Source organism: Apteryx mantelli, chromosome 10 (assembly GCF_036417845.1).
Source record: "Apteryx mantelli isolate bAptMan1 chromosome 10, bAptMan1.hap1, whole genome shotgun sequence".
In the NCBI taxonomy this organism is placed as follows: domain Eukaryota; kingdom Metazoa; phylum Chordata; class Aves; order Apterygiformes; family Apterygidae; genus Apteryx; species Apteryx mantelli.
Genome location: NC_089987.1, coordinates 14,540,543 through 14,564,517, shown reverse-complemented (window position 1 = coordinate 14,564,517; position 23,975 = coordinate 14,540,543). Strand labels below are relative to the sequence as shown.

At 42.9% G+C, this 23,975-nt stretch overlaps 1 protein-coding gene across 1 annotated transcript; it reads left to right on the top strand.

Annotated features, from left to right (window-relative positions):
- The first annotated feature begins 513 nt into the window (after window positions 1-513).
- On the top strand, window positions 514-22,376 carry VSTM2B (V-set and transmembrane domain containing 2B). The gene is made up of 5 exons (XM_067302899.1): window positions 514-1,030; window positions 1,894-2,078; window positions 3,684-3,713; window positions 4,844-5,246; window positions 21,787-22,376. The coding sequence occupies exons 1-5, from the start codon at window positions 958-960 to the stop codon at window positions 21,873-21,875; spliced, it is 780 nt and encodes a 259-aa protein (XP_067159000.1). The 5' UTR covers window positions 514-957; the 3' UTR covers window positions 21,876-22,376.
- Window positions 22,377-23,975: the final 1,599 nt, after the last annotated feature.

The window sequence follows — 23,975 nt, the reverse complement described above, 5'->3', positions numbered from 1 at the left end:
TCAACTCTGGGCACACACCCCGAAAAGAGACCCAGACTTGGGCCAGTACGCTAGCAAGAAGTAGTTTTATGGCTCTTCATTAAACTACTTTACAGTTACTTTCAGGCTAAAATCTTTAAAAAGCAGTAGTAATAATTAAAGAGCGCCAAAGAGACTAAGCAGCGTGAAAAATACCCACGCTACCTGAGCAGTCAGTTTTCCCCAGCCAGAGGAACGACAGCAAAAAGGGGCTCAGCCAGTCTGCGGGGTCTCGGCGCGCAGCCCCCGTCGGGGGGTGCCGCTCGTTGCGGGGCGGCGCGGCGCGGCGCGGCGCGGGGGGGGGGGGCGCGGGGCGCGGCGGGGCGGCGCAGCGCAGCGGCCGCGCGGGGAGCGGCGGGGCCGGGCGGGGAGCGGCGGGGCCGGGCGCGCCGAGGCGGCTCCTCGCCGGGGCCGGCTGCAGCGCGGGGAGGGAGAGCCCGGGCCGCCGGCGGCGGATATCGATCGCGCCCCGGCTCCCGAGCGGAGGGAATAATCCGCGCTGCCTCATTAGAGCTTCCCCGCAGACCCGAGCCCAGAGTTGTCATTGTGATGGGGCTTGGAGAGGAGCCCGGCGGCGCCGCCTCCCTTTTGGACGGCGAGAAATCCTATTCAGCGCAGGGAAGTTGAATGGTGCTTGCTGGTGAGCGGAGGCGAGCGGTGGAGAAAATAGCTGAGACGAGATTTATTGCTTAATTCTCAGGAACGTCGCTTCCACCTGACAGCGAATTTGAGCAGCTGGCTGTGGATTTTGTATTTGCTTCCCCACAAACAAACAAAGGTTAGTCGGGTGGCTTTGGCTTTTTTGGAAAGAGTCCTAACCCTGGACCCGTGTCAAAGACACATGTCTGCCGTTTGCCATGGGATTGACGAATTCTTAGCTGTTTTGTGAGCACTCTCGGTTCTCCACTTGCCCTTCGCTCTAAAGTCTACATATATGAAATGGAAAATCGAGGGCTGTTCTGCACCCTTTGTTACCTGATGTTCAATGCACTGCTGCTGTTCGTTGTGAACGGTAAGTAGCAAACTTTTGCCTCTTCCCATAGTAAATAGCCACTGCAAACAGAACATGCACAAGGGATGTGTATAAACTTCTGTTGAGTGGGAATTGCTGGATGGGCAGGGAAGTCTAGTGCCCGGGGTTTGACTCGATAAGGTGTTCCCTGTCCCCAACATCTGTGCTAGCCATAGTCTGTGCTGCGGGTTTGGATCTGACCCCTACCAGTCTCCCTTCTATCGAAAATTACTGGTGATGCCTGAATCCCTTCCTCGCTGGTACTTCTTCCTGTGGAAGTGCTTTATGGCTGGGGGCAGGGAGTGCTGTCCAGGGAGGGCTTTTTTGCGAACAAGGTTGCACTGTTGTAGCTGCAGATGTTCACGGTGGGGTTAGCCGGCTGAACTCACAGCGTGTCAGCACCCTGCACTCTGCTGCAGAGCGGGGGCTGCGGGAGGTGGGAGCAGCCAGCACCCAGCCTTTACATGTGCAGATGGTGCCTGTGACCAGCCCGACCAGTTTGCACCCTCGAATTTGGGGGAGAAGGGACATTGATGAGGGAGGGGGGACACTAGTGTCCTTGTATGCTGCCAGGGCTTTCTCAGGAGGAGGAGGACGAGGGTTTTTAAGATCCTCTTCAAACTTTTCCCTTCTGCTGGACCGTGGCACCTGGCTGTAGGGTGGCCCTGGCTCATCCTTGCTCTCCAGAGGTGCACAGTCCCGGATGCTCAGCTTATTCTGTGTCACCGAAAGGCGAGAACCTCGTGTCGCAGTCAGCATTTGGCCCTTGAGTTAAAGCAGATCAGATTACACTGAAAAGGACTGATCTTGTCTTTTAATCTCTCCCATTAACCAGCCCTTGTAATTCTATCTTCTCCTCTCAGCTACCTTTACTGAAGTTCCCAAAGATGTGACTGTTAGGGAGGGAGATGATATTGAGATGCCTTGTGCTTTTCGAGCCAGCGGATCCACCTCTTACTCCTTGGAAATCCAATGGTGGTACCTTAAAGAACCAGCCAGAGAACTTGCACATGAATTAGCCATCAGTGTCCCTGGCAGCAGGAGCAAGGTAATGAAGTGCCATGGAAACATACATATTCATTGAGTGCAACATGCTCAGCGAGTGATTAAAATAAGCCCGGCAATGCCCACAGAGGAGAGGCACCTCTCCTGCGACATGCCGATGATTTGGGTGGACTCACAAAGCTTCCCAGGCTCTCCCTAGAACTGGAGTGAGCGGGCGCTAAATCACCCCAGGAAAAAACAGCAGCACTTTAAGGATTGTAAATAGAAAATGATAAATATCCCGCTGCAAGATTGGCCATGAGGATCCAGAGAGGTGGTCAAAAATAACTGTATTATAAAGTGGGGATAAGCAAAAACCAGTGCTGCTCTGAGCTGAGCTAGTAATCGCTGTAAAATGTGGGGGAGAGACTGCTCACTAATAAAGCAGCTAAAGGAGTAAGGGATACACCACTCTCTCTGTTGGTACATTACAAATGTATCAGTGTGTATATACAAACCCACAGTTTCTTGGGGAGATGGTACACACCTGTGTCCATAGCTGGAGCTCTGCAGGACATTTTAACACAGTCAGATGTAGTAATTAAAATGCATGAAGCAGAGTTAAATGTTGCGTGTCTTCTCCCCTCCCCCTAAAAAGCAGCCTGGCTTGAGGGCAGGCTCTATTCCTAATTTTTTCCAGCTGCGTTTCCCTGACTCGCCAGTTTATTCTGCAGCCTCCCCCTTGGCACAAGACACCTCTCGGGGGCCGAGCAGGGCTGTAAAAGGAGCAGGGCAAAGTGGGAGCTGCCGGATGTGTCTTCCTGCAGCTGAGACCATGTCATCTTCTCCAGCCACCCAGCCTGCAGGAATGCTCCCGGCACGAGCCTCTAACACCTGTGCCAGGTCCTGTCTCTGTGGCAGGCTTGTTTTCCTGCAGCACTCAAATAGAGATGCAAAGCATATAGACACTGAGCTAATGCGATGCCACCTAGCTGGGGAAAGTGTAAGTCAGTTGTCAGACAGGGAAATAAATCGCTTGGATTTAAATGTCTTCTTTAACCTTATAAAAAAGCCGTGAGTTGTGTTCACAATAAATGGTGACAGGGCTTGCCTGGAGAATGATGACTGTCTCCCTGGGGGAGGCACATCAGTGAGATCTAATGCATCACTTAGTTTTACAGTAGTTGGCTGTAGACAGAAAAAATAATCAAGTTCGAACCCTGATGAGCGATACCTGCTCCCAGGATGTTTCAGGACCATAGCTTTGCCCTGAGCAGTGCAGGATCTGGCCTGCCCAAGCACTTCACCGCTGTGCTAATGCCACTGTTTAAAGCTTATTTCCCGCTATTCATCACTGAATAGGAGCAACATCCAAGCATTTCTTTGCCTGTGGTTCGTATCCTTGGCTAACGCAGCACTTCTTCTGTTAGCACCACAGAAGCTCAGTTAAGCTTTAGCAAAGCAATACCGCCAGTTAAAGAGCAGCTAGCTGCCTTCCCACATGGCAAGGAAGCTCCCGTAGCAGCCCCGCACAGGCGAATGGGATATTGTGCAAGTTGCATCCGCCTGTGTCCTGCTCCATGCACCTGGGGACGGGGTGGGAAGATGAGCATCATGCCAAGGTGCTGGCAGGGCAGAGTCTAATATCTTTCCTTTTCTGTTCTTTTAGGTAACAAATAAGGATGCAACTAAAATCAGCGTAAGTGCAGCTCAAGCTGGGTGGTGCACACATCTCTTCCCATATATGTTGGATTTATTGTATCCCCCTGCTTCTCGGCACATGATCTTAGGCAGCTTCAGGGGCAGCCCAGTTCCTGCAGCGCAGCAGGACTGTGGCACGTTTCCCCCTGCTTGGTGTGTTGTGGCTTGGTCAAAATGTGACCATCTGGTGCTGGTGTAGCTGTCACGTCTCATTCCTTGCAAATCCAGAGGAGCTGAGGTTTGCCTTACACCCACCTTTGAAAAGGACGGTGGTTCAGATCAGGAGAGAAGTTTTTTGCTTTTTTTTCTTGTCCTGTGCTCTGTGTAAAGGCTGCAGACCCCGGTTAGCTGCGGCAATACTGTTCCTCTTCCCCCCGCCTGTAGGAGAAAAGATCCCTCCCTCGGCGATTGCAGGCCAGAATTGCCTTCGCGTGGGCAGGATGTGGCTCCTGCTCGCACCAGCCCTTTTCCCCTGTGCTGAGAAGCAGGCTGGGAGCCGCTTCCCTCCCGCCAGGCTGGCTGGTGATGAGGACGAGTCCCTTGTCCCACCCGTGACGTTAAAGGCTGGAGTTAAGCCAGCGGTGTTTGGTCCTTCACAGCACCCAAACAGGGGGACCCCGAGGGAGCTGGGCATCCCTGAGGCATCGGCCTTGGAGCAGGCCAACACTGCCAGGAAGACGGGTTGTGTGGGATGGGGAATGGTGTGTTAGGGAGAGGAGCGAAGGCCAGGGAAGAGGGGCTCGGGGCGATGTGAGAGGAGGAGGAGGAGTTGTTTTAGCCGAGCACGAGGTGCAGGAGATGGGGGGGGGGGGGCGGGCGGGCAGCGTGATCAGTGACTGGTTTTGATGGGAGATTGCCACTTGAGGCCCTGAAGGGGAGCATGAACGTCTAGGTACGGGGTTTAGGTGCGAGATGCTTGGTTATGGGTGGCAATTAGCTTGGAGTCGGTGCTGCGCGGACAGGGGGGCGGCGGCCGTTAGGGAGGCACCGTTACGGGGGGCGGCGGCCGTTAGGGAGTCGACCGTTACGGGGGGGGCGGCGGCTGCTACGGGAGGGACCGTTACGGAGTCGACCGTTACGGGAGCGGCCGTTGCTGAGGCGGCGCCGCGGCTGTGCCCTCTCTTGCAGACGGTGCGCGTCCAGGGCAACGACATCTCGCACCGGCTGCGGCTGTCGGGGGTGCGGCGGCAGGACGAGGGCGTGTACGAGTGCCGCGTGGCGGACTACAGCGACGACGAGACGCAGGAGCACAAGGCCCAGGCGCTGCTGCGCGTCCTCTCGCGCTTCGCGCCGCCCGACGTGCAGGCGGCCGAGGCGGTGTCGCACATCCAGAGCGGCGCGGCCCCGCGCCGGCACGGCGCCTCCGCCAGGGCCACGCCGCTGCCCGGCCCCGACAAGCGCCCGCCGCCCGCCGAGGCGGGACCCGCCGCCGCCGCCGCCGCCTCCACCGCCACGGCCGGGACCAGGGCCGCCTCCTCGGCCTCGCCGCGGCCGGGGCAGGCCGCCATCCTCCGCCGGCAGCACGGGTCAGGTAGGGCGGGCGCGGGGCGGCGGGTGCTCGTCACGGCGGTGCCAGCCAGGCGGTGGGGTGTGCGAACGGAAAATGAGCACAAACAGCCCGATCTACCACAGAGGAAATTACAACTGCGGTGCTAAAACTAGATGACTGTGCTTAGGCCTGTGAGCATATATGCCTAAATCATCCAAACAGCTGAAGTGTTAGAGCCAGCCTTGCCTCGCAGCTGGGGGGGAGGGCAGAGAAACCTTCCTGGCAGCGGGGTCGGCGCCAGCTTCGTTTCTGTGGGTGGAAGCTATATGATGCCTCACTTTCAGAGCCCTCTTTGCAGCTTTTCAAATGTGGTATTTTTAAGAGAGTTGCAACCTGAAGTAAGCAAAATGTCATGACTGTTCTGCAGAGAATTTAAATCAGCAAGTGGTTATACAAGCTGATCTCTGTGGACAAGTGTGTGGCCCCATACAGAGCAGGATACAGGTTTGGAAGAGAAGAACTCTAAAATGTCAATTGCTGTGTAATGAGCTCCCCATTTTAAGTGTTGGCATTATAAGATTTTGAAATACTAGTCTATTTAATATTTTGCAAATGGTAAATATAACGCTAATACTGATTGGCTATCTGAGCTAAGTTAATGCTGTTTTAAGAAAAAGTTATTAATGTGTCATTACTAAATTATGGACTGCCCATAGAAGACCATTGTAAATCTTTATTTTCATTAATGACAGTGGAGTCTGGTGCAAAGGACGCAGAGTCCTAAAATTCTACATTGCAAGGATATCGAAAGGCATTCAGTGCTGTTCTTGCTGAGGTTTAGGTCCCCTCTTGGCCACTGTCACTTAACTAATGTTGAACAAGTGATTGTGCCAACATACCTATGGAAGAAGGGAAACAATCATATGCCATTGACTGTGCTTAGGGAAAGCCCCTTGCTCGCCTCACAGCTGAGAGTCTTCTGAAGCAGATTCATAATCATCACACAGGATTATTCACTCTTCTTTTTGACACCTGTTCACACTCACAAACAAATGTTTGCAGGTTTGGGTTCACAGTAATGGAAATCAGTTGCATATAGGTCACTGTGAAATGGGGGTGTTTTACAGATGCTCTGTTTTCTCTGGCTACTACTTATCACTGTTTTCTGAAGAATTTAGTTCTTCCTTGTGTGGAAATATATATGAAAACTAGGTTTTACTCCATGTCATTCCTAGGAATATAAAGTATGTGTTGATGGGTGTCTAGTGAAAGACAAAGTGGTAATTACTGAGGTATAATTGCAGGTGTCTGTGGGCACATGCAAAAGTTCAGTTCAGTTTTGCTGACCACCAGAAATTGAACTGAACATTTTAATGCTCATGTCCCGTCCTTTTTCTGTTGAAACGATCTGTTATTGTCTTCGGAGTCCAGAGTTAGCAATTGTTTTCGTGTTTTCCTCTTTCCACTCTTTCACAATGAGAAGTTTTGCAATGTTTTCCATGCAGACAACAGAAGTTATATTTAGGATTCACAGTGCTGTGCAGCCTGCCTACCGAATCCAAAGCTTACACAGTGCATATGAACTAGAAACAGCACAATGGAATTGTAATGGGCTCAGTTCCATCGTCACAGATGGATGCGAGTGTGTGCAGCCAGGAGAGCATGGCAGATAAGTCTGTTAGGGCAAGCCCTCCTGCCCAGATCATCTAAACTGCTGTCCATCCTAATTTTTTACATTTCTGTGGTTTGGGGATATGTCACTGCTGCATCATTATTTAGGCTGGATTAAATTCTGAAAATAAAACATAAGCATTGCAGCTAGCTATGGAAATAATGGAGTGATTTAAATCAGTGAAAAAGATACTGGAATTCAGCAAAGTATCTTGTGGGGATCTCCAGATGGAGACTGCTGCTAAGAGGGCTACAAAATGGGCTAAAACAAAATTTCCTGCTGTGACATCTCTTTTGTGCACACTGGTATCAGTGAACACTGCCACTCTGTGGCAGTTTCCTTTCAGGGAGAAAGTTGAAGTTGCTGTAGAGCTTGAGACTGTTGTTCATAATACTTACTTAATAAGGTATACCACAGCAGCTGCTTTCATCTGAATAGAAGGAAGGCAACGCATTTTGTATTCTTTCATGCTGTCCTCTGTGAAGATGTCTTTTTACTCTGCTTGAATCAAGACTCCCTGTATAAGCCTGTAGGCTTCTACTTTGGTCTGTTACAGTTTACAAATCTGTGACAGTTTGGAGCTGTCCGTAATTACTTACCAATGAAAGGTCAGCCACAGCGTTGCTCAGATTAGCAGCCTCTGAAGACTTGGCCCTCCAAGTTTCTGATTCAGATGCCTTCTAGACCAGAAACTGTTACCACGAGATGGCTGTTCGGTAGCTTGTTTGAAGCAGAGCAAGGCAGCTTGGTATAGCAACAAGAAATGAACTTTATCTCCCCTAGACATAAAGTGTCCCTCCCTACCCGGAATAAAGGCACATGCATAAAGTACTAATATGGAAGTCTGCATGACTAGAACTTGTAGTGATATTGATGGCTTTTGTAAAGAAATAGAAGACTGCGGTCTCCAGTGCTGTTGTTGTGATATCTTCTTGGACAAGCACTAAACTTATTTTAAAATTTCTTAAAAAAAAAAAAAGTCATCATTTAGCGTCAGCATTTCTCATTTTGTACTTTAAACTGGTGTTCTTTAAAGCTATTTTAGGTTCAGTGATTAATTTTCTCCATAAAGAATGCAATCTCTTTATAAAAAATAATTCTTTCTCTCTCTTTTTTTTCGTGTTTAAATTAGAAGCTCTGTTTTGTGTCCACCTCCTCACGGCAGTGTCATAGCTGACTTTTCACAGAGTAGGGACATCAAATCAAACCAAGTCATTGCCCATATAAGGTGTATGAAACTGCAGGACTCAAACCTGTTTTGGTATATGAATAATATATATATGCGTAATAACATAATATATATGCCTATTTATCTTATTCTGAGCTTTGTAAAACACATATAGGTAAATACTTACACGAAAGTGTGTGTAATAATACATTTACTCGGAAGTGTTCGGGATTTGTAAGCCTTTTCATTGTACATGGGAATGTTTCCTTTGTGTAAAAGCACAAATGCACTAATGCACTCAAATGCTGATTCCGCTCAAAATGCGCTCAAAAGCTGATTTGCCATCAACTACTATGAAACACCCTCACTTGTTACAGTGGAGAACTCTGCCTAAAAGCTGATGGCGTGATGCTAGCCAGTCTTTCATTAACTGGGATCTAATCCTATTTTCTTTGCAGTAGAAATCTTCCCGATATGTTCAGCTTAGTAAGATAAGGCTTCTATGTACTGTATTCCCATAAATGAGACTGTAGATCAAATGCTGCTTTCAGATGTGGCTGCAGGGCTCTTGTTGATTTCAGTTGGAGTCCCAGTCCCGCATGCAGTGGAAAAATGTGATTCTTTGCATCTTATAGTTGAACTGAAACATGAACTTACTAAAATAAATGTGTCTGCCATGCAGATTCTCTAAAGAGCCTGCAGTTCCATCTGACAAACCAGTTATAAATGGACAATCCATAGTTAGGGATGTGTAGTCTGAAATGGTATTTGATACAAATTTGTAGGCAACATCATAATATGTAAGTGAACATATCCAATGTGACAGAAAATTTGTTTGATATGTCAGAAATATTAGCTATTCAAAATAGAAGATTGTCTGTAATATCTAAACTGCTGTATTCAGCACTGTGTTTTCATGAGATTCAAAGAGATCATTGCTTCTCTACCCTTAAGGTAGATTACCCAAAGTGGAAATTGAGAACATATTACTTGGACTGCGAAGAGGCAAAGTTTTGTTGCTAAGGTCATTGTTTTTAATACTGTCAGAGAAGGAGGAGTTGTCTGCAAGGTTCTAAATGAAAACAATATTTAGCATTCAATCCAGAGAATTATATGCAAACTGAATTTATTGCTGTAAGAAAAAATTCAGAGTGAGCAAGTGAGAGTGCATATAGTACTAACACGTTCAGAAGTGTTCCTAGTTTTGACTTGGTAAAGGGGTGGGGGGGGGGGTGTTAGGGGCACCAATGAGCAAGACACGGAAGTCTGTGAATATCTCTGTCCCCAAAAGATCATGGTCCAAATGGACAAAACAGACAAATGCTAGGAGGAGCAACGACCAACTTTGTTAAGAATGTAACAAGGGGCTGTGAAACTGAGTATGAAAAATTAAATCCAAAGCTCCTACATTTCAGTTCAGTGCTGCAGTCCTGAGTCTAACTTTATCATCTGATAGGTGAAATAACAAACAAATATCTTCATACTGACCTTATGGGAGGCAATTGGGTATATTCTATCAAATAGTGTCCAAAATGAGTGTCTATGTATTGGCTTGGGGGCAATTTTCAGTTTAACTTCTGAGGTGAATGTGGATCAGACATTGCAGCTTCTAAATTCCTTTTTATTTGTTTGATCTCTAGTAACAAAGCTCTGAAGTGAAAGCTTTAAATGAAATAAAGATAGGAGCGTGAAACAAGAAATTCTGATTCATTATGCTTAGAGTGCTCTAGGAAGGACAGAGAGGAATGCATGTGGTATGCAGAGATGAAGTGTTCACAGTGAGGAAGAAAATGAGTCTTCACGCCTATACCCCCGCTTTCCCCCTGCAAAGCCTTTTATGTTTGATGTGGAAGGAAGTCCATTTGTGGACTACAGGGCCTTGGATAATAAAGCATCAGGTCTCAATTCTACAATCCTTGTGCACGTGCAGCTCCCTGTGATGCTTGCACAAAGTTGAGCTGTGGCAACCTGCGCTGAGGCAGGAGACTACGTGGGAGAATATTAGACCTCCTGCAGGAACTGGGAAGCAGGTCTTTTTTTTTGGAGTTTAAGAGATAGCAAAGCAAATGAACACACAGTTGGAGTGTAATGAGCTGTAGCATGTTAGAAGGCCTCTGTTTGGACTTGGCTATGAGCTGAGTTTTGGATTAACTGTAGATAAGGGGCCTAGTTTGGATCTAGGGCTCTCCAGGCTTTGTCAGAATTTGAATGACTTGATGCATGCTAGCCTGAGAAACAGCCAGTGGAACTAATTTATATTTGATGCATGAGCATTTCACAAAGTAGCAAGAAAGGAAAATCCCTCTGTTTTGTTGTTCAGCTTAGGTTCCCGCCTTTCCATCTGATGTCAGGGTCTACTCCACTCCCCCTGTGCTTTTTATGGGATCGTGTATGAACTCATATTCTATTGTTATGTGTAGTTAAATGTAAAATGACCTGGGTCACATCACATTTTCTTTTATATTAAATACAGTAGCAAGACACACAGGCCATAACTGAGTTATCAGGCTGACCTCCTAAATGTCACTGGATAATAAACATGCAAAAAGAATTCTCATTAAATACACATCACTACGACTTTAAAATCTAGGCAAATTAGACTAATTTGAGGACAAGTGAGGTCAAATATTTTCTTTTGTGTGTGGGTAATATGGATTAAATCTTGAACTGGGCAAAAGTACCAACTGCAATACCATGTCACCTCATTAGCTAGGGCAGAAACAAGCTGTGCAAGGGTGTTTTTATATTGTGGAAATGCAATTTATTTGACTAAACTCCATTTAACTGTTCTTGCTTGTTCCCTGGAGGACAGACAAAACTGTACTAACCTATTAAAGCCTGTGCAGTGTCCTTGAAGAAATCTGAGTATTATTTGAGCTTCTTTAATATCGTCAAGTTATAGATAAAAATAATAATAAAAAAAATCATTGAAAGCAATGAAAGGGGTTTTCCAAGTGGAAAGTCATACCTAAGCTTAGGCTGGATTTTCATACAAAATAATTCATCTGTGAGTGAAAAACAAACTTGTATTTGGGAGGCTGAGCGTTCTCTTGCATGAACAAACACAACACTTAGTGTGGGAATATAATACATACGGCTATTTCTTTAGGTACAATTTCAATAAGTACTTTGCAAAATAGGCCCTTAGTTTGCAGTACTGGCTAACTTGCAGTCTGTGTATTTTGCAAGAGGGGCAGATAATTGTTGCATATTCGCTACATCCAGTATATTTATTCAGCATTACTGATGTATAAACTCCGACTTGAACTGTGTTTTAGTAATCTACAATTTCTTAATATTTTATAATTCCTGTAATTCCCTAATATTTTAAGCAGTATACTTAGTTGTCTTAGCTCTGTTGTAACAAAGGAATGTAAATGCAGTCTTAATGGTACTTGTTTCAAGAAGGATAGTATAGTTGGGGTCTGTAGTTGTAAAGCAAGGACATAGCAGGATCTGCTAGGAAGTGAATCTTAAAGTAGTCCTTTGAAGAAGGTGGTTTTTCTTAAGAGTCTGACAGGACTGTATTATTAATAAGATGAGTTTGTTTGGGGTTTTAATTTAGCTTTGCTGAAGCAGTGAAAATGCTGGCAGATTCACAATATCTGTTTACTATGTGTTTTTAAAATTAGATAATGGCAAAGCAGTACCATATGTCAATAATAAACAATTCAAGCAGATTTGTATTGGAAAAAATGGGGTTGTCAGCAGAATGGTATTATTTGTCACAACAGTGGTTAACAACCAAGTATTTTATATTGCTAAGCTGTTATCAGTTGGGAGGCAATTTTGTTAGCAGGAAAGAGGAGTTTGGCAGAACAGCAACTGTGCTCTGTGGAGAAGCCAGTGTGGTTGCAGTATGCAGGTCATTGTGCCGCGGCTGGAGAAGGAACCTGCAGAAGCGATGCTTAGTTTTGATGTCAAGTAGCTGCTGTAATATCTGGCTGTATCATGCTTTTGCATGGTTATAGATAGGAAGCAGAATGTCCTTGTTGTATGTGCTACGAACGGTTGCTAACTTCCCAGTGAGGCAGAACACAATAAGTCCTGTAATGGACATCATCTTGTTTGTCTGTCATCTTACTGGTCATGTATAAAATTCACCAAACTGGTACAAGTAGAACTATTTTGCTACTTTATAAAATTTTAAATGTTTTCTATTCTACTGTAATTGGTATTCTAATCCAAATCCTTCTTATTTGAGGGAGCTGGAATTTTCTTATTTAAAGAGGACACTAAGGAGTATCCCATGTCCATGGTTTTTCAAATTCCCCAAAGTTTTGCATCACTTGAGTCTCGGGCACAGCAGTGTCTTTAGTTAAATAATATCTAGCAAAAATCAGTTGCTAGAGAGAGTGGTGGGGGGATGTATTTTATGTACCCCAAATGTCCCTGTTCATTTATAGCAAAAAGGTGATCTCTCTTTTTTTCCTACAAGTCATAGGCTCTACTTTTTTCAAGCACACGCTCTCAATATAGCATTTTTCCTTGTAGCATCATGTGTTCTGCTAATGCACTTAGACTTATTTTTTAAGTATAGATAAGACAGGGTTATTTTTCAAAAAATGTGTAGATAATCTACTCTTGAATCTACTTAACTTCAGTAATTCTGATTGGAGTGATAGTTAAAACTACATTTGGAGTTCCCTGCTAATCCTAATGAAGTCAAAAATACTCTAAAAGGCAGTTAAGTGAGAGCTATAGTGTCTTGTTTTCTTCTGGGTTGCAAATATTTACAACTTGTATCACATCTACCTACTCTGAAATCTGTGTTTCCGTCTAGTATGAGTTTTATTGCAAGTCTTTTCTTAAAGTGTCAGCTTTTGGAATTGTGTGATCATGTTAGTATCTAGCTTGCTTGCTTTGTGACATGGCTTTTTAGTTCTCCTGCTTATAAAGGAAAATTTGAGAATATGGCCCAGGCTCAGTGAAAAGCTCAGTATTTGAAACCCCAATATCTGTATTTTTAATCTGCCTCATGATATGGGTACTTTAAGTTGTGATTTTTGGGTATTTTTATTTAGCAGTATACTGTGGAATTGCTCACAAAGTAGTGCTGAAAAAGGATGTGTAGGGCTGGATGCTCATTTAATACTTTAACTATCACTAATGTAGTTATGTATTTTTCTATATGTTTTAAGTTCAAAATTATTTTTTGGCCAGATCTCATTATGAGGAGTTTTGTATCTTCTATTATTCAGCTGTCGAGGAGTGAACTAGTGGTGCTTGATTTTGTTAGGTTAGTTTTAGGTCATGGAATTCCAGAAAATTCTAGAAATGAAACAAATCCAGAGTATTATGTTTTGGGTCTCTTTAATTAGATAGTTGATGTCTTTACTTTCCACTGAGGGGAGATCAAATCAGAGATACCAAAGCAGAAATCTGTTAGTGGGAATGTGCTACAAAGTAAAGACCAACTACAGGTGTCAAAAGAGGGAAGTTACAGGTTTATTTAAATTCAGACCAATATGAAAGTATTTTAGCTGTATAATCTATATAGAATGAATGACTCTGAGTATTCAGGACACGTGTTCCTCTTCTACTCTGACATTGTCTATCATAGTGTTTCCTGTTGGAGTTTGTTATAAATCGGTTGCAGATGATGTTTTCTTGTAGCTCTTCCTTAATTTCTCCAAGAGCAGATACTTGGAGTGGTTGGATGGTTTGTTTGACTGTTTCCAGTTCACAACACATTTGCAAATGGCAGCTGCTCAGGGGCCAGGCTCAGTGCTAACTGGCTCAGCTGCTGCTTTGTAGGGCTTTCTGGATGGAACCCTTCACTCAATGCGGCAACTTTCATGGTCAAGTGTGGTGTTGAGAAGTGGACTTAAGCTTTCTGTAAGACTGCTCTGTACATCTCTGTTTACCCCAAAGGGAAATGGTTATATCAGGGAAAATATACCAACTGTTCCCTGTGTTCTGTGGTACTTTTTGTAACTTTAGTGGGAGACAAGCTTTTACCAGCCTATTGACGATGAATTTGCATATTTTTCGGGTAACCTGGTAAAAAGTAGAAATATATCTTGCTCTTTGCCTGATAGCACTTCCATAAATTCACCAAATCCATTAATGTAGCTTTCCTTTTGTTTGTTAGTAGCTGTGTTTAATAAAAAAATGTCATGCAATGTAAGAGCCATAGCGACTGTTGAACTGTATCGGATCAATTGTCCATCTAATCCTGTAGCTTACTTCTAATAATGTCCAGATGATCTAGGAGAATAGGGAAAAGCCTCCATAGATGATATTGGAGCAGTTGACTGATCTGTGTACCATATGCATGTTTGGAAGGGATTGTCAGGCCTAATATTTTGAGAATAACTTGGCCTTAATTAATCTCAGTTGACATGAGCTCTAATGTGATCAGAAATCCACTTTGATAATTGCAGGTATATACATATATACACACACATATATATACATATATATAACATACACTCAACTCTACTTCTCTACCAGTTCCTGCATCTGTCCTATCCCACAGGCACTCAAACAGATTGACTTCCACAAAGCACTGCAGTACTTTACAAAATCAACACTGAAAAAGGGATCTTTTTATTAGCATATATGAGAAAGTAACTTGTCTTTCCACATCATTTCCTTGCATGACTACACCTCCCTCTGCTTGCCATCCAGTTTCCTTGTTTTCTAATATGCCCATAACTGTATCATGTACATGACCCATTTTTCATAGTGCCTGCTAAAACAGGGGCTGGCAGGTATTCAAGAGAGGTTAGCCATGTTGTTTTTTTCTCTCTCAAATTGGAGGTTAAACATGTCAGTAGGAATGCTCAGGGAGCTAGAAGATGCTGTGTGTCTCAAGAAAACAAGATTCAGCTGATCACCTTAATAGTGGTACTGCGCTTCTCAAAATGCTGCGATTCCCATGCAGTCTCTGCTAGTCCTGCTAGGGGTTACCACCAAAGCCTTTTATCTAAGATGGGATTTTTAGATGTAACATAAAGAACAATTAACATTAAAAACCAGGCTGCTACAAAGAATTGAAGTTATTTCACAAAGAAAGATATTTACTTTTCTACCTGTGCTGGAAATTTGTGTTGTGCAGCCCTGTGTACAGTCTGTGTAGAATTATCAGGCCTTACTATCCATGTCGCCTCCACATTCAGTCACTTCAGTGCAGCCCAGCACATACGTAGGTACAGGTCTGAGCAAGTGTCAGAACGTTTTGTTTTGGAAGTGCTAAATACTCCAAATGAGAATACAAAGCTTACTTGAAATATTAAAACCTTTTGTGTCTCCAAAATTAGGATAGGAGTAGCTTTCAGTTACCCTTGTTACGGAGTATTTTGGCAATTTGTTTTTAACATAGCAATGGATGTCTTAAGAGAGAAAGTAGACAAAACATGAAACTTAGGCATAATTGAAAAAGTCTAAAATGATTACACAGTTTACAAAACTACTGGTATTTTCAAGCCAATAAAACTGATTTCTGTTTCTTGAAGAGTTTGAAGCTACAATATAGGTAAGAAATGAGAAGTTTAGACTTTTTTGATAAGCAGGGTATGGGGGGTAATTCTGATAGTTTTACCCAACTGCAAAAAAGGGTTTACTAGTATTCTGAAAAACCTCAGTGACATAGGTGAAGGAAGAGAGCAGGACCACTAGTTTCTACCTGCATGGTTATGCAGCGGTGCATATGCTGACTTCTATGAAGTGCTTTTTAAAGATGAGTTATGGAAGGCTGTTCCAAAATTGAAGCCATTCATGCTTAAAAATATGTAGTGGGTAGAAAATTAATTTTGTCACTTCTTCATGCCTTCTAGGTAGGCTCAGTGGTGAGCAGATCCTTTATAAATATGCAGGAAGTCATCGTTACCAAAATTAGCAACAGCAAAAGGCAGCTTTGGAGCTGTTTCTAATTCTGCCATACTGTTCTGCCTAGGCATGATGGTCCACAACCAGTCAAAAGCCAGGAGCAATGGTGGCTGTATGGTTCGGTATTTTTGCATGGATTTCCGTAGTACCACATCTTTCTTTTAACAAGAACACCTCATTTTACATACTAGGGTTACATACTATGTATCTTAGGGTTTAGCTGGGAGAGTGTGTTGAAGTTAACACAGGCTCTGACACTTTTGTGCGCCATCCTGGAGAAGCAACGCTTGGTGATGATTAGGAAGATTAAGGCACCAACTTCAAATGGTGGATTAAAAACGATGATAGCAAAATGTTTGGGGGGGGGGGGTTGTGGTATATGTATTTAAGAGTGGAATAAGGATATATGCAGCTTATAAAAACGTGTCTCGAACAGTGGAGTAATTCTAATGTGGTGTAGCTTATTATCTCTTTTAGTAAGTGTATAGTGACTTTAGTAATGGTGTCTTTTTAATTAAAAAGATCTAAGAAGCTCTTAGATCTGAAGTTTGGGAAATGCTGTTCAATTCAATGGAAGTGCTCCAAACTTATGTGAGAGAGAATTTGTTTTATCTAGAACCTTATTGCCTGTAATGATGCTTGACCAACAACCCATACAAAAATCTATTTTTCCATAGATATAAGATAGTAGCTGCAGTTTCTCCAAGCACAGCCTAAAGTTTCTGGACTGAGATAATAAATCAGTCTATACCTTTGGTTCGGTCCCTGACCTCTTAATGAAATGCCAGGTTTGAGAGCTTGAACTGGACATTGGTCTGTAAGGAAACAGACTGAGGCTAACAGTGTCACGGCATAAAAGGCAGTACATAGAAATGCCTTGTGTTACTGCCAGCCGGCGTCCCTATTCCGTTGTGAATGGGAGGTCAAATTTTATGTGTTACCTCATCATGGAAAAGAGACTTAATGTCTTTCAACTTTGTATTATTTGTGCTACTGTGTTCTATCACCATCTTAGAAAGAGAGATCACAGGACTTGGGAGATTCTTTCTAGGAAAAAGAATAGGAAACTGTGGGAAATTTTATTTATGGCTACTGGTAAAATATGGCTGGTAGAAGAATCCCATTTTTTCCATGTGTCACAAGTCACTTGGTTAATTAATGATTGTTTTCAATTGGATGAACTGTTATAAGTCAAACTTTGATGAATATAGTGCAAAACAAATTATTAAGTACACAACTACAGTAAAACATTATTATGTTGTAAATCCAAAAGAAGGATGAGTGATGTCAAAGAACAATTTACTGTACATGAACAGAATAATTCATTACTGTTCTGCTTAGTGGTAGACTTTCCCTTTAAGCCACATGTATATAAACAATTCAGAAACAAAAATTTAAATCTATGGGTGATAAATAAACTTACAATAACAAAATATCAAATGAATATTCAAAACATAAATGTTTTCTTCCAAGTGTCCGTATTTCATAAATAATTGTGTATTTGTGATTTAAACTCTGGATAGTAACTCTCTGTTCTCAAATCTAGGTCAAGTCTCATGTCTAGATCCTAGTGATCAAGACCACATTCTGTTTATTTACATCTGCAAACAGAGTAATTTATTAAGTAAAGTCAAGACTTCCACTAGTGCATTAACAGCAGAATTAAGGACACTTTAGTCCGGCTTGTTTATAAACAATATCACACATAATGAAAATGGTTAACTAAGCAGAGAGAAATTAATGGAAATGATATTTATGGTCCACTTATGCTCTGAGGGAAGAGAATTTGGAAAATCTTTGTATCTGCTTCCACTGCCAGAATAATTTTAGACCAGATCATTGAATTGGTATGAAAAGAGAAGCTTGTATTTGGTGTTCAATATGAATAATTGCTTTAAAATAAATTTTAGAAATCTATTTTACCATTATTTAATTGCTGAAATTCTGTTAACAGACTGATCTCAAGTTCTCCTGCAGAATTAAGAAGATGGAGGATATAGGTAAAAATATGGCAAATTCTATAAGAGGAAAAGACAAAAAATCCAGACTATTATTTTAATTCACAATTTTGCATTGAGATTTAAACTGAACTGGTACATAAAATTGCCATAAGAATGATGTTGGGAAGAAGGCACACTGCTACTGCGTGGAGTTGAAACTGACATTGCTTTCCATTAAAAATAAGAACAGAGATCTTCACCTTAGTGGTGTGCAGGTGTGGAGCTGGCAGAAATTTGGCACGTGGGAACTGTGTGCAGCCGCCAGAAGCATGGGCCTGTGGCTGTGCCTTGCCATCACAGGGGAATGGAGGAAGGGTGTGATTGGATCTGGAGACCAACCTGGGATTGAGTTCACAGCTGTGGCATGTCCCAGAAGTGAGGAGAGCCATCTGACAGCTTGGAAATAGTGATGTGTTAGTTGGAATTATGGGTCTGTTGTCTCAGTGATTGCAATTTATGAATAAACAGTTTACCTTCAGATATCATATAGCATGTTAGGCTCAAAGACAGACATAAGATGGGGTTTTACTGTTGACTTTTCCTGCCTTTCCCATCAGCAGACTGTTTTCCCTCTCTGGTGTAAGTAGATGTGGTGTCAGGGTTTTATCCTTGCTAATACTGTAGAATAGAATATATTTGTGAATTGACTGTATATGTTTAAGGAAAAATAAGGAGACTGAACAACGTTCACATACTATAGGTAAACCCATGACACTTGGAGCAGATCACGTAACTGCTGTGTGCTCTGGACTACTACTGATCTGAACTGAGCTTGGTGATGGGTGCTTGGTGATGGACTTGGTGATGAGCTTGTTGATGGACTTGACTTGCGAGAGACTGAGCATCCTTCGTCTAACTCAAATCAAAGGGTTCAGAGAGATTGCTGAGACCAGCGGAGTCCTCTCAGAGGACTGTGCAAATAGGCCCATGCGTGCATTGCAAACGGGCAGTGTCATTAGGACAGCGCTTTGCCCTGGAGATTTAATAGTACATGGCTTGTTTTGGGTGCCGCGTTCTGCACAAGCGATGTGCCGGAATAAAGGAAATCCCATTGAGTTACAGTATGTAAAGTCCATCTGGGTCCACCAGTGCATCAGAATACTTCATCTGGGTGCTCTGCTCTATTTGTTGCTGAACTAAATTTCATCTTGCCTGCCAAAATTCTTTGGCCCTGCTGCCTGTGGCAAGTTTCAAGTCAGATAGGTGGAGCATTTTAAGTTTACAAAACATGGAGAGGTATTTAAAAATGTAACTGGGAAGGCTCCTTTTGTGTCATTATCTGCCCTCTTCCCTTTTCTGGAGAACCCAAAGATCTCCAAAGAGATTTGTTACTTATATCTCAGCTCCCATTGCCTCAATAAGTGTTTTGTTTACAACAAAGAACACGTGTAAGAAAGGTCAGGAAGGAAGAGTAAGGGCTTGCGCTTGGTAACAGCAGCCCCTTTGGTGCAGCGGCTGTCAGAGCTCAGGTGGAGGATCTGCAGGACTTGGTGCAGGTTTGTTCACTCAGGACGAGTGTGTGGCTGGCTCGTCACCTGTGTTTCCTGCCAGGCTGCTGGGGGGATTGTTGCCAAAGGACATCCCTGCTTCCCCAGCAGTACTGCAGGAGTTGGGTTCATCTCCAGGTGTGCAGGATCCCTGGAGGAGTGAGCTCCCCGAGCGCAGGGAATGGCTCTAGCAGCCTCTAGTCTTCCGACTACAGGGGCTAGGAAGGCTGGCAGTGTTGCCATCAGCACAAGGGTCCTGTTGTCATCACTCTTTCTCTCAGTGCAAGAGTGGGGATTGCCTATCCTGCCTGCAGGTGTAGAAGGGCGGGTGCTCCTCAAGCCTCTCTGCTGTGCAAGACTGACCCGCTGTGTGCTTGCTCTCTGAGTAATGACAGCAGGCCCCAGCTTGTGAGCTGCTGCTTTGTGGCCTCTCTGACCAACATGAAGTTTGGGGCTGGTTATCCTCTGTCCCATCTGCTGCCCTGGAACCTGAGCTTCAACATCTGTTGTGCTCTTTCTTGTACACATCTCATGTTTTTTTTACAAGAATTAAATGAATTACTCCTTTAGCTACCTGAGTTAATTGTGTTTGTTAATGGTTTTCAGCTTAAAAAAAAAGTCCTGTATTCGTTTTAATGTCCTGCTGTTGCTAAGTAGGTTGTTAGCCTTGTGTGTGTGTGCATGCAAGGATTTAATTAAAACCTTAATAACTAAATAATCCCTGCACAGTCTAAGGAGTCTGAGATAACACACTGTGGGGACATTGCTCAAGTTCCCCAATCACACACCACATTACTATGAAGTATTTTTGATACTGGATAATAATACTCTAGCTTTGCTGGTGAGGCATATATAGATTATGAGGCAGCCTGTATGTTGAATTCGGGAACAGTGGTTTACAGAAGAACTTTTCGAAGTATTTACTTTGATATTGCCTTAGCTGAGAGAGACTCTTATCTCCTAGAGACTAAGACTAAAGTATTCACATCAGGGTGCCTGAAGTTAGTTTCCTAAATAGAAGTGGTCTGATTTCTTTTTCAGAGATACACTAAAACTTTTTTTAATTTTCATACTTTGAAAAGTGGCAGTGACAGTCCTTTTTCTGGGTGGCTTTCAGTATTTTGTCTGTTATCACTCCTGTATGTAGGGTATTCAGTCTACAAGCAACACGAGTGAAATCCTTCTTCTGGTGCCCCACTGAACTCCACCTGAAATGTCAGGGTCAGGCTGCTATCTCTCTTTTCTGTTTGCTCCTGTGAGAAGTGTTCCACAGCCAAGTGGAAGAGATGTGCAGCTCTTTGCTTTCACGTTACAGCACTGGTTTTCACGTTACAGTGTGGGTGACAACTGCATGAACTATTGCATTCAGTAGGTTTGGAAGGGCGTCATCAACTGGCGCTTTGGATTCGAGCAGCTGACGATGCAGACGAATCCGGCCTCATTTGTGTGGGCTCAGCAGGGCTTCTGGAGGTGAAGGGCAGTAACTGCTTGCCCTGCAGCTATGCTGCTGCACAAAGGCAGCAGAGCTTTTCAGCAGAAAAGGGGCTATTCTCACACTTGCCCAGCAGAACAGAAGTGACCTATTAAAGAGAGGAAAGCAGCCCTGGACCCTGCACGGTGATGGGCATGTGGTGGGGACAGCCCTGTTGATTGCCATCTTTGACTATGAACCAGGGCATCAGAATCTGTCCCTGCCCACTGGTGTAACGGCCTGAGGGAAGCCGCACCCTGAGACAGCCCTGCTCTTCGGTGTCTGCTTTCCCAGGTTAGCACATACGTAGATATCTCTGTGCAGCCCTATGTTGTGCCACATAACCTTGCCTTGTACGAATGGGAGCAATCTTGCCCTCCTTGGGTTTGGGTGGTACAATTGTAAGAGATGTGTTTTGCATCTGACTTCTGTTTTCTATAGCTCCTATGTATATATTTAATTTAAAATTCTACTCTTTCCTATAAAAGGTAAAGAAGATGTCAAGGTCTTGCTGTTCCCATTCCAAATGAAATGGGTTCATGTCCTGTTAATCAAGGAGTGCAGCCACAGCATTTGTCATTTTCTTTTAAAGTAATGGGTGGTTGATACCTGTCATTTCTCAAAAAACTATATACCAGATTAAGGTGTATTTATAGAAATCTCAATTGCTGGTAACTTGACTGGAGCCAAGTTTAGGCATACCATTAGTAATGCATAATGAAATGACCTAAGTGGAGTTAGACTTGTGAGGGAGAGGGGGAGGAATGAAGAGAAAGCTATTTGAGTTGGATAGCTTGAGGATGCTGTTTTACTATTAAAATTAAGCTTCTGACCCCTGGCTCTGAAGTGATAAAAATAAATCTTCGTATATTTTTCTTCTGCATTTAATCTTCTGTATTGGAAAAGATAAAAAATAAAATCTCATTCTCTCCCTGTCTCTTTCTTTTTTAGGTACAGTACCTATTTATGCTACAGATCCACTCCTATATATGTTCCTGTTAATACTGCATAAGCTTGTAGCTTTATTAGTAAACCACTGATGGACTACTTCCTCAGCTACTCCTCAGCCAAACAGAAAGGAACCTATTTAAAAACAGAGCAAACCTTTGACAAAAATACCTGCAGTTTTAAAGATGGACAGAAAGAGACTGAAAGAAGCATGATAAATTCTAATTGGGGGGAAAAACATATTTTTGGGGATGTCACAAAAAGTAAACCACATAAAATAATGCATCTAGTTTCCAGATTCTATGATGTAACGCCCTGCTTTGTGCATGGCACTTCTGATTTCTCTATTTTAATGTAATATTTTTTTCTTTTCTAAACCTTTCCTCTGACTCTTCATTTTGCACGAACTGTTGAGCAGTTATCTTTATGACAATATGTAAAAATGTTGGGTCAAAGCCCTTCCTAAGAAAGGAAATATTTTTAGTAGATTATTGTGCTTAGGTTTTTTGGATTTCCTTTTTCTTTTTTAATTAAATTATTTCTTTTTGAGACATTTTAATTAAAAAGGCACATCTTACCATAATTAATATTCACTGTCGATAATATTTATTTTTAAATAAAGATTGGAAACAAGGTAAGACATTTGTTTATAAACTGTATTGTATATTGCTGAATAACAGTTGAATAAAAAGATTTTGAAATAAAGATTTTAGAGATGTGTTTGGATTTCCCGAGTTCTGATGCACTGAGAGAAGGATTCTTGGCCACGTCTGTTCCCTGACACTTCGCAGCAGAGAGAATTGAGGCATGGCACATCACAGACAAAATAAGACTGAAATTAGTTATTTAATATCCACACCTATGTACTGCCAAACCCAACACCGGAATGTGCTGATGTGTCTGACTGTGCCAGTCACAAAGTATGGATATATTTTATTGTGTTGATATTGGTTATCTCTGTGCAGATAATACAGCATCTAGGCAGAGGGACAGTTTAACAGTGTGAAACTTTCGAGGTAAGTTTTTTTTTTTTTTTTTTTTTTTTTTTTCCTCCAGTCTTTGGGGAAATCTGGGGAGAAATATGAATTAACCTGGAACTTTTTATTATCCAAACTTGGCTCCAGTATTTGTTTAAAGTATATTCAGATTTTATAAATTTTATAACTGTGCCACTTATTTGTCTTGCCAGTTGAGCTTTCCTTTAATGAAGCAAAAGGCTTTTTTTCTACAGTAAATACTGCAGTTCAGTTACTTGTTATTCCAAAATGCTCATTTTTAAATAAGATAATGGGGATGACTTGTTGAAGAAACATGCTCTTGTTTAGCTGAATTTAGTGAAGTACTTTGAAATTTCCTGTGTCTCACTGTGATTCTTATCCTTTCATTTGCATATCACTTTAAAAAGGACCTTAATTGTGAAAATGCTTAACTGGCAGCTGTGGAGCCAGCAGGATTCACTGTCAGCAGACGCCGTGGAGTGAAAGCAGGGAGCACCCGTTTCATCACACCTTGTGCCCGAGTCCTCTCAGATAGCAAAGGTAGGAAGAGGGAGGGTAGGAAGGGATTTGCAATCTCTGATAGTCAGAATTTGCTTTTTTAGGACTGCCAGTTACAGTGAGGGATTTGTGCTGCACACATCTCAGTGAGTGTGAGACCAAAAAATGTTTCATGTATGCTACTACACTGTGCTAATAAGCCCTTGTGCGCTGGGACAAACTCACCATGGGTGGTCCAAAGATGATAAAACCTGTGTAATAGTGTTCATCCCCTTAAAGCCTTCTGTAGTATACTGTGGATTGGGGAATAATCCATAATCATCCCACAAAGAGCAGAATTGCTCTTTGAAAGGACATGGGAATAATGTTTGTCCCAAGCCTGGAAGTGCATCACAGTGCAGGATGCTGAAGAGAAAGTTCCTTGTTTCCATATGTGCATGGGAGCACATTTTAAAATGTGAAATGAAAAGACAGGTGAAAAAAAGACTTGAATGTTGGACTCTGCTTAAATTAATACAGGCATTTAATTCATGTTTGAAAACTTGTTGAAGGACAATTATTCAATGTGGAAGTATGTGAGGAGTCTCTTAATGCCACAAGAGCACTAATCTTTTGAGTAATGGCTGGTGATTAAAGTGAAACCTGCTTGGGTTTTAACTGCGAGTCCTTTGGTGAGCTCATCATCCCTGCTTCTTT

Coding starts and splice junctions, on each gene's coding strand:
- VSTM2B (XM_067302899.1), top strand. CDS start 958: ATGGAAAATCGAGGGCTGTTCTGCACCCTTTGTTACCTGATGTTCAAT. Junction 1,031..1,893: donor GCTGCTGTTCGTTGTGAACG/GTAAGTAGCAAA, acceptor TTCTCCTCTCAG/CTACCTTTACTGAAGTTCCC. Junction 3,714..4,843: donor AGGATGCAACTAAAATCAGC/GTAAGTGCAGCT, acceptor CCTCTCTTGCAG/ACGGTGCGCGTCCAGGGCAA.